The sequence below is a fragment of the Macaca nemestrina genome, chromosome 15 (genome assembly GCF_043159975.1).
Source record: "Macaca nemestrina isolate mMacNem1 chromosome 15, mMacNem.hap1, whole genome shotgun sequence".
Lineage (NCBI taxonomy): Eukaryota > Metazoa > Chordata > Mammalia > Primates > Cercopithecidae > Macaca > Macaca nemestrina.
Window position 1 is genome coordinate 105,608,448 of NC_092139.1, and position 13,483 is coordinate 105,621,930.

A 13,483-nucleotide genomic window follows, 5' to 3' on the forward strand; every position below is an offset into this window, starting at 1 on the left:
GGGTTCTCTGGTTTGCTGCCTCCTGACCACATGATGGGGCCTTTGAGGTGGAGGACAACTGTTCCCATCAGGGTGCACCCTCTGCCCTCAGGTTCTTGAGGGTGTGTGGACACAGAGGCTTTCCGAGGAACGTCCCTGAGCCCGCCCTTGATCGGGGCCTCACCACTTCAGGGCCGTGTTTATTCTGCAAACCAAAACTTGGGTCATGTGGCCTGATAGGATTATGAGACTCCCTCCAGGTGCCCAAGACAGGGTTGATATTTCCGAAATATTCTGGTGATTTACTGGGACAGGCAACTGACAGAATACTGGAGAAGGTAGGGATCATGGGTATCAGGAACTAGAGGGGAGGGGACAGATGTGCTGTGTACAGGACACGGTGTCGGGTGGCTCCTTCCCAGCAGGGCCTCACAGATGCACAAGCACGGAGCTGCTGGGTTTTGCCCAAGAAAGGTCACACAGCACATGCTGGGATTGGAACTTCCAGGCCAGGGCTCTAGGTCCCTCCCACCCTTTCGTGTTTCTTTCTGTGGCCATGGGTATAGTGGAAAGACATAAAGCTAAAGCCAGCTTTGAATCCCGAGTACACTGCTTGCCAGTTAGATGCCCTTGGCTGTGGTATCTCATTAAGACCTAGTTTTCACAGAGGAATAATGAACCATTGCAGAGGTTTATTGAGATCATTAACAGAGTGGAATTCAGCACCTGCCACAGCAGCCAGCCATGGGGTGCCCAAGAGGTTGGCTCTCATTGCCACTTGAAATATGCAAACAGGTAGCTGGAAACCATCTGTGCTTGACAAATTCTAACGCCTTGAACAAATAAGCTTATCCCTCTGAAAACAAAATGGTGCTTGTAATGACCCACGTTCAATATGTTTTATTGGCCAGTTAATCATTGTGATTGAATACTTGCCTAAGGTGGTAAGAAATCAAATAAGTAAATCCTAAAACAGAAAGAAAGGAATCATTTTCATTCCTGAATTCAGAAAATCAAATGAACAGGCCACAGGCTGGAGGTGGTAGGAAGCACGCCCAGTGGATACCTTTAGATACACGTCCTATTAGGGATGCTCAGGTCTTACTCCTCTGTGTATGGGGCTGTGGGTCTCGGGCTCCAGTGGCATTCCTGGGCAGGGGCTAGGCTGCTGAGTATGCCGTGGGGTACTGCAGGGCAGTGCTGTGCCACCATCTAACGTGGCTGAAGGCTGGTAGGGTGGGTTGGCCTGAGGATGGCCCTGCCTGGCAGAGGAGTGGACTCCAGTGGTCGAACTTGGGCTATGCTGCCTATCTCTGGAGACAGATTAAGTGGTGGCAAGAGCCTTCCTAAGTTCCTCACTCCTCCTGCGGTCAATGTCTTCCATTTCCCGGAGTTTCTGCAAAGGGCATCAGGGAAAGTGGGTATATCAGGGCTAGGAACCCGAGGAACCGTCACAGCAGTGAGCTAGAACTTGACCCCTGAACCCTGCCACAGCTGGCCCTGTATTTCCATTCACGCTTGCTCTGGGCCCTTCCCCTCCCCGCTTCCCCGGTTGTTTCTCCTACCTGGGATATTTCAGCAAGGATGATTCCTCGGTACTGTTTGCCCTGTCCCAGGGCCTCCATGTCAGTCAGGAATTCTTTCCTCTCCTGGATTTCCTTCACCACTGGACAGAGGAGAGGGCTGTCAGGCTCCCGTGACAGATGCCAGCAGCAGGTTGCCTCTCTTGAGGAGAAGAAGTGGTTCTATTGTCAAATAGTGTTTCTAGGCCGGGCACGGTGACCCGTGCCTATAATCCCAGCACTTTAGGAGGCCGAGGCGGGTGGATCACGAGGTCAGGAGTTTGAGATCAGCCTGACCAACATGGTGACCCCTTGTCTACTAAAAATACAAAAATTAGCCAGGCGTGGTGGCGCACACCTGTAATCCCAGCTACTCAGGTGGCTGAGGCAGGAGGATCGCTTGAACCTGGGAGGTGGAGGCTGCAGTGAGCCCCGATCATGCCACTGCACTCTAGCCTAGACAATAAGAGCGAGACTGTCTCAAAATAAATATATTAAATAAATAAATAGTGTTTCTCACTTGTTGACCCCCAGGGATCCCCTGACTGCTGCATCCAATTCTGGGCCCCCTCCTCACATTACCCCCACCCCCAGCATGACTGGTCCATTGGAGCCTTACACTCTTCAAATCGGTCTTGCTCAGGGGCTGGAGCCTCCTGTCGTGCAGGAGGGGCCTTTCTTTTCCGTTCCTCTGGGTCCTTCCCCATGGCAAAGATATTTTGGAGTCTTTGTTTCTCCTTCTCCAGATCTCCTGTAGGGCCAAAAAGAAATGGCCTAGTTAGGCCGCGAAGGGTGCCCTCATTCATGGTCTGCGTTCCCAAGTGCACGCGCTTGCTGCAGGGTGCCTGGTCATGCAGACAGGGCTTCTGTACACCTGGCTCCTACCCTGGGTTCTCCTGAGCAATACTGTACTGTCAAGAGAGGCAGAAAGAGGTTGAAAGAACCAAGAAAAGACTCTGGGTATGTTCTGTAATTCCAACACTTTGGGAGGCTGAGGTGGCAGGATCACTTAAGACTGGGAGTTCAAGACCAGCCTAATGGATGTAGTGAAACCCCCATCTCTTTTTTTTCTTTTTCTTTTCTTTTTTCTTTCTTTCTTTTTTTTTTTTTTTTTTTTGAGACAAGGTCTGACTCTGTTGCCCAGATTGGAGTGCAGTGACATAATTTCGACTCACTGCAACCTCCCGGGCTCAAGTCATCTTCCCATCTCAGCCTTCCGAGTAGCTGGGACTACAGGTGGACATCATCGTGCCCAGCTAATTTTTGTTTTTTTTTTTTTTTTTTTTTAGTAGAGATGGAGTTTTGCCACGTTGCCCAGGCAGGTCGCAAACATGTGAGCTCAAGCAATCTGCCAGCCTTGGCCTCCCAAAGTGCTGGAATTACAGGCATGAGCCATCACGCCGGGCCAATATCCCATCTCTTAAAAAAAAAAAAAGAAAAAGAGTCCGGGCACGGTGGCTCACACCTGTAGTCCAAGCATTTGGGAGGCCAAGGTGGGCGGATCACCTGAGGCCAGGAGTTCAAGACCAGCCTGGCCAACATGGTGAAACCCCATCTCTACTAAAAATATAAAAATTAACTGGACATGGTGGTGGACACCTGTAATCCCAGCTACTCAGGAGGCTGACATGAGACTTGCTTGAACCCAGGAGGTGGAGGTTGCAGTGAGCCAAGATAGCACCACTGCACTCCAGCCTGGGCACAGAGTGAGACTCTATCTCCAAAAAAAAAAAAAGAAGTTTTGTCAAAACCCACACACTGCTTTGGTGCAGAGCAAGGCTAAGAAAGCTCAGGAACCTGGGGCCTTGGCGATGCCTGTAGTGGCAACCTATGTGTAGGGGCTGCAGGGAGAGGTTGGGCTGTGGCCTTGAGCCCTGATAGCCCCTAAAATCAGGAATTGGTAGATTTCAGCTAATCGTGAGTTCTGGAAACATAAAAAAAGAGGACCATCTGACTGGTTTCCTCTGCGCCCTGAATACCCCTAAGCTAACATGTGCTGAGGCTCAAGAGCATCGGTACAAAGTGCATGGGGATGTGATTAGCAACCTTCCCACTGCTTGCGTCCCTCTCCCCCGTCCTCCCCCAGGGAGATGGGGAAAGGCCGAGACCCTCACTTACTGGTGGCTTGAGGCTTGAACTGCTCCCGGCTGTAGGCCCCATTGGCTTGGCACATGTTGGCAGGCCGGAGGTGGGGACGGGCTGCGAGGATGGGAGGCAGGTAGATAGGCGAGGCTATTTGCTTGGAAGGTAAGACCCTGTGGCTGGATGTTAGGCTGCACTGTAGGGGCAAAGCATCTCCTCCTGGGGAATGAAGAGTGGGGGTGGGAGGACCCACATGGCTTTTTTTTTTTTTTTTTTTTTTGAGTCTTGAGTCTTGCTCTGTCACTCAGGCTGGAGTGCAGTGGCGCAATCTCAGCTTACTGCAACCTTCGCCTCCTAGGTTCAAGCGATTCTCCTGCTTCAGTCTCCCAAGTAACTGGAATTACAGGCATGTGCCACCATGCTCAGCTAATTTTTGTATTTTTAGTAGAGACGGGCCATGTTGGCCAGGCTGGTCTTGAACTCCTGACCTCAAGTGATCCACCCACGTCAGCTTTCCAAAGTGCTAGGAATATAGGCATGAGCTATTACACCCGGCCACTTTTTAAAAATAAAAGTTGGCTGGGCACGGTGACTTAACGCCTGTAATCCCAGCACTTTGAGAGGCCGAGATGGGTGATCACCTGAGGTCAGGAGTTTGAGACCACCCTGGCTAACACGGTGAAACCCCGTCTCCACTAAAAATACAAAAAATTAGCCAGGCGTGGTGGCAGGCATCAGTAGTCCCAGCTACTCAGGAGGCTGAGGTGGGAGAATCACTTGAACCCAGGAGGCAGAGGTTGCGGTGAGCCAAGATTGCATCATTGTACTCCAGCCTGGGTGACTGAGCAAGACTGTCTCAAAAAAAAAAAAACCCAAAAAATAAAAATTAGCTGGACGTGGTGATGCATGCCTGTAATCCTAGATACTAGGAAGGCTGAGGCAGGAGAATCGCTTGAACCCAGGAGGCGGAAGTTGCAGTGAGCCGAGATTGAGCCACTGCACTCCAGCCTGGGCAACAGAGGGAGACTCTGTCTCAAAAAACAAAACAAAACAAGTCAAACAGTACAAGGAATCTTGTCTTCTTCCTTCCAATCCCACCGCTCTATAATGAATGAGTGATGATGGTAACAGTTTGGTGGTCTCTTTCCTTTTTGATGGTTATACAAACATGTTCAGAGATATATGTGTATATATTTTATATGTGCATATAAGATTCTTTCAAACACTGGATCATACTGTAATATATTAAAATAACAGACTTTTCACTTCACATTTTTTCATAGACATCTGTTCAGATCACTCCATTTATATGTAACTTATTTTTTATAGCTATATACTAGTATCCTTAGAATAGATACATTATTCAGCACACCTAGTTTCAGAAATTCAGGTTATTTCTAGGTTTGTTTTTTACTACTTCAAACAATGCTGCAATAAACATTCTTGTACATCAAATCTTTGTACTGGTGCTTTAATTTCTATGGATGGGTTTCTAAAGCTTTCTGTATGCTCCATGGATAAGGAGGGACAGTTCGGACGATAGGTACCTATCCTTCCTGTGGTCCATCCCCCTGCTTGGCCATCCCTGGGGCTTCTCCCCCAGGCCATCCAAATATGTCACCTGTCTGGTCGGTTGACCCCACCTCTCAACTACCATAAAGCCCAGCTTAGAGCAGGTCCCATCCATTGTTTTTTTTTTTGAGACAGAGTCTCCCTCTGTTGCCCAGGCTGGAGTGCAGGGGCGTGATCTTGGTTCTCTGCAACCTACATCTCCTGGGTACAAGCATTCTTGTGCCTCAGTCTCCTGAGTAGCTGGGATTATGGTGTGTGCCACCATGCCTGGCTAATTTTTTTTGTTTTTTTGAGACAGAGTTTTGTTCTTGTCACCCAGGCTGGAGTGCGATGGCATGATCTTGGCTCATTGCAACCTCTGTCTCCCAGGTTCAATCTATTCTCCTGCTTCAGCTTCCCAAGTAGCTGGGACTACAGGCCCGGGTCACCACACCTGGCTAATTTTTATATTTTTAGTAGGGATGGAGTTTCACCATGTTGGCCAGGGTGGTCTTGAACTCCTTACTTTGGGTGATCTGCCCGCCTCAGCCTCCCAAAGTGCTGGGGTTACAGGCATGAGCCACCACACCTGGCCCATCCACTGTTTTGATCTGTGCCTGTCTACCTTTTCTGCTCATCCAGCCTCTACAAGATCAATTCCCCAGGAGCAAGGGGTCAGGAATACTAATTTTTTTGGTCACACACCCAAAAATGTTGTTGTAGAGAGAGGTTTTGCTGTGTTGCCCCGGCTGGCCTTGAACTCCAGGGCTCATGTGATCCTCCTGCCTCAGCTTCCTGACTATCTGGGACTACAGGTACAGCCCAGTATGTATGTGTTTTTAGCCTCCCAAAATGATAGGATTATAGGTATGAGCCACCACACCTAACCTGTTTTTTTTTTTTTTTTTTTTTTTTTTTGGAGACGGAGTCTCGCTCTGCTGCCCAGGCTAGAGTGCAGTGGCCGGATCTCAGCTTACTGCAAGCTCCGCCTCCTGGGTTCACGCCATTCTCCTGCCTCAGCCTCCCGAGTAGTTGGGACTACAGGCGCCCGCCACCGCGCCCGGCTAGTTTTTTGTATTTTTTAGTAGAGACGGGGTTTCACCGTGTTAGCCAGGATGGTCTCCATCTCCTGACTTCGTGATCCGCCCGTCTCGGCCTCCCAAAGTGCTGGGATTACAGGCTTGAGCCACCGCGCCCGGCTCACACCTAACCTGTTTTTATATTTTTTATTTTTTATTTTTGAGATGGAGTCTTGCTCTGTCGCCCAGGCTGGAGTGCAGTGGTGTGGTCTCAGCTCACTGCAGCCTCTGCCTCCCAGGTTCAAGTGATTCTCCTGCCTCAGCGTCTTGGGTAGCTGGTATTACAGGCACCTGCCATCATGCCCAGCTAATTTTTGTATTTTTGTAGAGACAGCATTTTACCATGTTGGCCAGGCTGGTCTTGACCTCAGGTGATCTGCCTGTCTTGGCCTCCCAAAGTGTTGGGATTACAGGTGTGAGCTCCCACACCCAGCCTGACCTGTTTTTATATTATATTATATTTTATATTTTATTTTATTTTATTATTATTTTATTTTATTTTATTTTAATTTTGAGAGCAGGTTCCCCTCAGTTGCCCGGCTGGAGTGCAGTGGTGCAATCACAGCTCATTGCAGCCTTGACCTCCCAGGGTCAAGTGATCCTTCCACCTCAACCTCCTGAGTAGCTGGGACTACAGGTGTGCACCACCACACCTGGCTAATTTTAAAAAATTTTGGGGGCTAGGTGTGGTGGCTGACACCTGGAATCCCAGCACTTTGGGGGGCCGAGGCAGGCAGATCATGAGGTCAGGAGTTTGAGACCAGCCTGGCCAACATGGTGAAACCCCGTCTCTACTAAAAATACAAAAATTAAGCCAGGTGTGGTGGCGCATGCCTGTAATCCCAGCTACTCAGGAGGCTGAGGCAGGAGAATTGCTTGAACCCAGGAGGTGGAGGTTGTAGTCAGCCGAGATCATGCCGCTGCACTCCAGCCTGGGTGACAGAGTGAGATTCCATCTCAAAAAAAATTTTTTGTGGAGATAAGGTCTTGCGGTGTTGCCCAGGCTGGTCTTGAACTCCTGGGCTCAAGCCATCCTCCCACCTCGGCTTCCCAAAGTGTTGGAATTACCGGCATGAGCCACGTGCCCAGCTGTTTTTTTTTTTTTTTTTTTTTTTTTTTTTATATGAGGTCCTCTCTCCCTTAACATGCAGAAGCATTAAGAATGTGGCCCCCTGGCCGGGCGCGGTGGCTCAAGCCTGTAATCCCAGCACTTTGGGAGGCCGAGACGGGCGGATCACGAGGTCAGGAGATGGAGACCATCCTGGCTAACACAGTGAAACCCCGTCTCTACTAAAAAATACAAAAAACTAGCCGGGCGAGGTGGCGGGCGCCTGTAGTCCCAGCTACTCGGGAGGCTGAGGCAGGAGAATGGCGTAGACCCGGGAGAAGAGCTTGCAGTGAGCTGAGATCCGGCCACTGCACTCCAGCCTGGGCGACAGAGCGAGACTCCGTCTCCAAAAAAAAAAAATAAATAAATAAATAAAAAAATAAAAAAATAAAAAATAAGAATGTGGCCCCAGGCCAGGCACGGTGGCTCACACCTGTAATCCCAGCACTTTGGGAGGCCAAGGTGGGCGGATCACAAGGTCAGGAGATCGAGGCCATCCTGGTTAACATGGTGAAACCCCGTCTGTACTAAAAAATACAAAAAATTAGCCGGGTGTGGTGGCAGACACCTGTAGTCCCAGCTACACGGGAGGCTGAGGCAGGAGAATGGCGTGAACCCGGGAGGTGGAGCTTGCAGTGCGCCGAGATCGCGCCACTACACTGCAGCCTGGGCAACAGGGCAAGACTCAGTCTCAAAAAAAAAAAAAAAAAAAGAACGTGGCCCCAGATCCCCTCTGGCCAGAAAGGCTCTGTGGATTGCCCCTTACTTTTCATGATGTCCATGATGTGGCGCTGCTGGATGTTCGTCAGTTTGGATTCCTTCATCATCACTGCACGACAAAGCATTCTGTGAGGCCTCCTGGGCCGCAGGCAGATAAATAACTGACTACAGCTTGTGCTAACCCCAGTGAAGGAAAATGTGTGAGGGTGCATAACAGCTGATCCTACTGTGGTGGTAAGGAGGAGAGATCTTCCTCGGGAAAGTTGAAAGTGTGATCTAAAGGATGCATAGGAGTTAACTACTCTAAAAACTTTAGTTCTTTGACTTTTGGCAAGCTGTAGCACCTTGAACCTCCCCCTCCTCTCCCCGCCTAAGGCATATGCAGTAGAACTTTGAAGCTTTCTGAACCCCAGGCTCCTTATCTGTAAAGGAAAATAGCAATTGCTAAGCCACAGGTCAGGTACGGGGGAACTCAGTTACAGAGGGTAACTACCACCATTCTTCTCTCATCCTTTAACTCAGGGGTCCCCAACCTCCCGTCAGTGGACTGGTACCAGTCCCTGGCCTGTTAGGAACCGGGCCGCACAGCAAGAGGTTAGCGGCGGGCTAGCAAGCCTCACCGCCTCCTTTCAGGTCAGTGGCGGCCTTAGATTCTCATAGGAGCGCGAACCCTATTGTGAACTACGCACGCGAGGGATCTAGGTTGCACGCTTTTCTTATGAGAATCTAACTAATATCTGATGATCTGAGGTGAACAGTTTCATCCCAAAACCATTCCCCACACCCCCGTCAGTGGAAAAATTTCCTTCCACGAAACCGGTCCCTGGTGCCAAAAAGGCTGGGGATCGCTGCTTTAACGCACTGACCTCTGAGCAGCTCGCAGGTCCCCGGGGTGTAAGTGGTCGTCTTGGGGCGGCGCCGGAACCCAGTTCCTTTGGTCACTACCTCCATCTGCTTCTGTGAAGCCATGGGAGGACCCTGAGGAGGGAAAGACGCAATGACACACCCCCTGTCTCCTATTCCTAATCTCTGTTCCCCCATGCCCAACATCCCCAGAAGTCTGGAAGCGGAGATCGAGCCAGAGAATGATGCCGCCAGTTAATATTGCGACAGTGCCTAAACTTCCCACCCAGACACAGACAGGTACACACACACAGTCCTCATTCTGACCCAGCGCCTGTGGCAGGGAAGTCCCCTCGGGGAGTGTTAATATAGCCATGGTCACAACCGTACCCCCTGGGTGATAGGCCAAAATTGAAATTTCACCCTAAGACCCACTCTGGGTGCTCCCCTCTGCACATACAAGTGGGCTCCCGGAGGCGGTGACCACTGACCACTGCTTTACAGCCGCACCAGCACCGGTGCCACGCAGAAATACTACGCGATCTGGGCTGTTGGAGCTGGCAGCTAGCGACTCTGGCTACCATAGAAACGCGCACTCACGAGTCAGCGCATGCGCACTTCCCCTCTCTGGCCTGCCTCCCGGAAGTGATTGCCTCTGGGTTACCGCGCAGGCGCAAGATAAGCGAGGCGCCGCGAGTTGTAGAGGCGCTATTTGCGGGTCTGCGTGCGGGACTGGGACGCAGCGGGGTCCCTGAGGCGAGGGTGTCATGTCAGACAACGAGGACAAGTGAGTGCGGGAGCGGAGTGGCCTTTGCGGCATATTCGGAAGGGGCGGGTGAGGCAGGGCTTGGGTCGAAGGCAGCTGAGGAACCTGGCGTCTAGGGGCAATGTCTGAGGGGCCTGGGGTCCTGAGGGGGCCGGCGGAGCCTAGGAAGGGAAGGGCGGGGACCCAGGAGCATAGCCCGGGCTGGAGGCTGGGCACAGGAGGGCCCAGGCTCGAGGGTCCAGAGGGGATCCGTGGAAAAGGTGTCCTTCAGCAAATGTTCCAGCGAGCCGGGCTCTGTGTCATGCAGTGGGAATACTGAGGTGAAAGAAGAATCGTCCTTGCCTCTCCACGTGCTCACTTTGTAGAATAGGCGGCATAGGCCCATAAGTAAGCAAGCAAGCAGGTAATGGTGGTCGCGTGAGCTTCCCCAGTTCTCCATCTGCTTCTGTGAAATAGTTCTAGAAGTTCTTCACAGTTCTAGAAGTACGTAGTGTAGGAGTACTCCACAGGAGGGTCTTGGGCAGCTCCCCGGGTGGCATTAAATAAAAGTCTGAGACTGTTCATTGCAGTAATTTTTTTGTTTTTTCTTGAGACGGAGTTTCGTTCTGTCGCCCAGGCTGGAGTGCAGTGGCGCGATCTCGGCTTACGATCTCGGCTTACTGCAGCCTCTGCCTCCCGGGTTCAAGGGGTTCTCCTGCCTCAGCCTCCCGAGTAGCTGGGATTATAGGCGTGCACCACCATACCTGGCTAATTGTATTTTTAGTAGAGACGGGTTTCACCATGTTGGCCAAACTGGTCTCGAACTCCTGACCTCAAGTGATCCACCCACCTCGGCTTCCCAAAGTGCTGGGATTACAGGCGTGAGCCACCGTGCCCGGCCTGTTTGTAGTAATCTAGGTGAAAGAAGTCAGTAGGAGTAGAGATGGTGAGAACTGGTTTTGAATTCTGGATATATTACTATTTTAAAGATAGAGCCAAAAAATTACCTGTTGGATGTGTGGGCGCAAAGAGAGCTAGTCTGAAGATAAAAATAAGATACGCGTGGGATCGCTACCGCATTCCTAGTGAGTGTCAGTAGAGAAGAGGAGATGACCCGTGGCTGAGCATTAGGGCATTTGGACATTGAGTGCTTGGAGGAAAAGAGAAGCCGGGGAGGTGGGGGAGCACCAAGAAAGTGAGGTGTTGTTGGAGTCAAGTGAGGAGAGCAAGTGGCCTAATGTGCCAGCTGATAGATCAGGCTAAATGAGAATGAGAGTTGGCCATTGGATTTAGCAACGTGGAGATCATTAATGAGCTTGGAAAGTGGTTTTGATGGAGCTATCGCGGTGAAAGGCTTTTGGGAGTGAGATTATGACAAAATGGCAATAGAGGAATTGGGGGCAGTGAGGGTGGACAGCTCTTTCACACATTTTTGCTTCAAAGGGCACCTTGGAATTAGGGCTATGGGGGAGGGAGAAGAGAAGTAAGGTTTTTTGTTTGTTTTTGTTTTTGTTTTACATGAGGAAAAGCACATGTTGAAATGCTGATGGGGCCAGTACCTGTAATCCCAGCACTTTGGGAGGCCAAGGAGGGTGGATGACCTGAGGTCAGGAGTTCGAGATCAGCCTAGTCAACATGGGGAAACCCCATCTTTACTAAAAATACAAAAATTAGCTGGGCATGGTGGCATGTGCCTATAATCCAGCTACTCGGGAGACTGAGACAGGAGAATTGCTTGAACCTGGGAGGCGGAGGTTGCGGTGAGCCAAGATCGTGGCATTGCACTCCAGCCTGGGTGACAGAGCTAGACTTTGTCTCAAAAATAAAATAAAATAAAATAAAAATGCTGATGGGAATGATCTAGTAGAGAGGGAAACAGTGATGACGAATGAGTCCTAGCGAAATTTGGGGGCAGATGGGGAAAAATTAAAGGAGTAAAATGGAACAAAAGTCGGATTTACTTAGTATTTTTTTTTTTTTTTGAGACGGAGTCTCACTCTGTCTCCCAGGCTGGAGTGCAGTGGCGGGATCTCACCTCACTGCAAGCTCCGCCTCCTGGGTTCACGCCATTCTCCTGCCTCAGCCTCCCGAGTAGCTGGGACTACAGGTACCCGCCACCTCGCCCGGCTAGTTTTTTGTATTTTTTAGTAGAGACGGGGTTTCACTGGATTAGCCAGGATGGTCTCGATCTCCTGACCTTCTGATCCGCCCGTCTCGGCCTCCCAAAGTGCTGGGATTACAGGCTTGAGCCACCGCACCCGGCCAGTATTCTTTTTTTTTGAGAAGGAGTCTCGCTGTGTCACCCAGGCTGCAGTGCAGTGGGGTGACCTTGGCTCACTGCAACCTCCGCCTTTCGGGTTCAAGCAATTCTCTTGCCTCAGCCTCCTGAGTAGCTGGGATTACAGGCGCCTGCCACCACGCCCGGCTAATTTTTTTGTGTTTTTAGTAGAGATGGGATTTCTCCATGTTGGCCAGGCTGGTCTCGAACTCCTGACCTCAGGTGATGCACCCGCCTCGGCCTCCCAAAGTGCTGGGATTACAGACGTGAGTCACTGCGCCTGGCTGATTTACTTATCAAGTAAATATTTGAGTGCTTCTTACATACTGGGAGAGACACAGATCTCTGCCCTCTTTGATTTTTTTGTTTTGTTTTGTTTTTTTTGGTTTTTTTTTGAGATGGAGTTTCGCTCTTGTTGCCCAAGCTGGAGTGCAATGGCGTGATCTCAGCTCACCACAACATCTGCCTCCTGGGTTCAGGTGATTCTCCTGCCTCAGCCTCCCAAGTAACTGGGATTACAGGCGTGTGCCACCACTCCCAGCTAATTTTGTATTTTTAGTAGAAACGGGGTTTCACTATGTTGGTCAGGCTGGCCTTGAACTCTGCCCGCGTTGGTCTCCCAAAGTGCTGGGATTACAGGCTTAATCCCAGAGCCACCACGCCTGGCCTCTGATTTTTATTTTTTATTTTTCTTATTTTATTTACTTTGAGACAGGTTCTTGTTCTGTCACCCATGCTGGAGTGCAGCAGTGCAATCTTGGCTCACTGCAATCTCCACCTCCTGGGTTCAAGCAATTCTTGTGACTCAACCTCCCAAGTAGCTGGTATTACGGACATGTGCCACCATGCCTGGCTAATTTTTGTATTTTTAGTAGAGACGGGGTTTTGCCACGTTGGCCAGGCTGGTCTCGAATTCCTGGCCTCAAGTGATCCACACACTTGGGTCTCCCAGAGTACCAGGATTACCAGTGTGAGTCACCGTACCTGGCCCCTCTTTGATTCTTGTAAGTGATGCTCTAAGTAACTGATCTCTTCTTCCTGTACAGTTTTGATGGTGACGACTTTGATGATGTGGAAGAGGATGAAGGGCTAGATGACTTGGAGAATGCTGAAGAGGTCAGTATTCAGCCTCAGGCTCCCACCTCTGCAGCCCAAGCTGCCAGATAGTCTGGCAGGTGATAATTAGCTGAACGTGTCTGCCTTCTGTTTGTGGTCAAGGCCCCTGCCATAAGCATTCCCAGTTAGAGTGAGCTGTGTTCCAGTCTTGCATAGCAGAACAGCCCTGCAGGGTGGACCTGAAAGCTTTTGTCCATGTGGTCCACAGCCTGTGGCTTCTGGGGCAGTTAGTTCACTGACAAGTTAAACAGTGCCTTCCTTCATTCGGCAAACATGTGTTGAATGTTTATTATGTGCCAGGTGCTTTCTGCAGGGTGGGACTAGTTAGGGAGCAAAAGGAAGAGGTAAGCAGGGCTCAGATGAGGCAGTATTTTGTAGCCTAAAGGCAATGGGAAGCTACTGACAAATTTTGAGCCAGGG

The 13,483-nt window shown here is 50.4% G+C and overlaps 2 protein-coding genes across 20 annotated transcripts in view; one reads left to right on the plus strand and one right to left on the minus strand.

The window, feature by feature from the left end:
- Positions 1-651: 651 nt before the first annotated feature.
- On the minus strand, positions 652-9,543 carry C15H22orf23 (chromosome 15 C22orf23 homolog). Of its 8 annotated transcripts, none has more exons than XM_071080576.1 (7): positions 9,416-9,532; positions 8,948-9,059; positions 8,128-8,190; positions 3,660-3,842; positions 2,161-2,292; positions 1,545-1,645; positions 652-1,375 (listed from the first exon to the last, which is right to left on the minus strand). In XM_071080576.1, exons 1-7 carry the CDS (start codon positions 9,506-9,508, stop codon positions 1,304-1,306), a joined length of 756 nt encoding a protein of 251 aa, XP_070936677.1. In that variant the 5' UTR covers positions 9,509-9,532; the 3' UTR covers positions 652-1,303. The 8 variants fall into 8 exon arrangements, with proteins under 8 accessions (XP_070936677.1, XP_070936683.1, XP_070936681.1 ...); XM_071080582.1 differs by having other exon boundaries at positions 9,348-9,508; XM_071080580.1 differs by having other exon boundaries at positions 652-1,645; positions 9,525-9,543.
- Positions 9,544-9,558: 15 nt separating this feature from the next.
- Positions 9,559-13,483, plus strand: part of LOC105464464 (RNA polymerase II, I and III subunit F) — a 92,352-nt gene continuing 88,427 nt past the window's right edge. For 6 of the 12 annotated variants that reach the window (XM_071080562.1, XM_071080564.1, XM_071080563.1 and 3 more), the window contains exons 1-2: positions 9,559-9,711; positions 12,994-13,063. In XM_071080562.1, coding sequence (XP_070936663.1) covers positions 9,692-9,711; positions 12,994-13,063 — 90 coding nt within the window. In that variant the 5' untranslated portion in view covers positions 9,559-9,691. The remainder of the gene's footprint in view (positions 9,712-12,993; positions 13,064-13,483) is intronic. The other 6 variants (XM_071080568.1, XM_071080569.1, XM_071080570.1 and 3 more) reach the window with 3 other exon arrangements.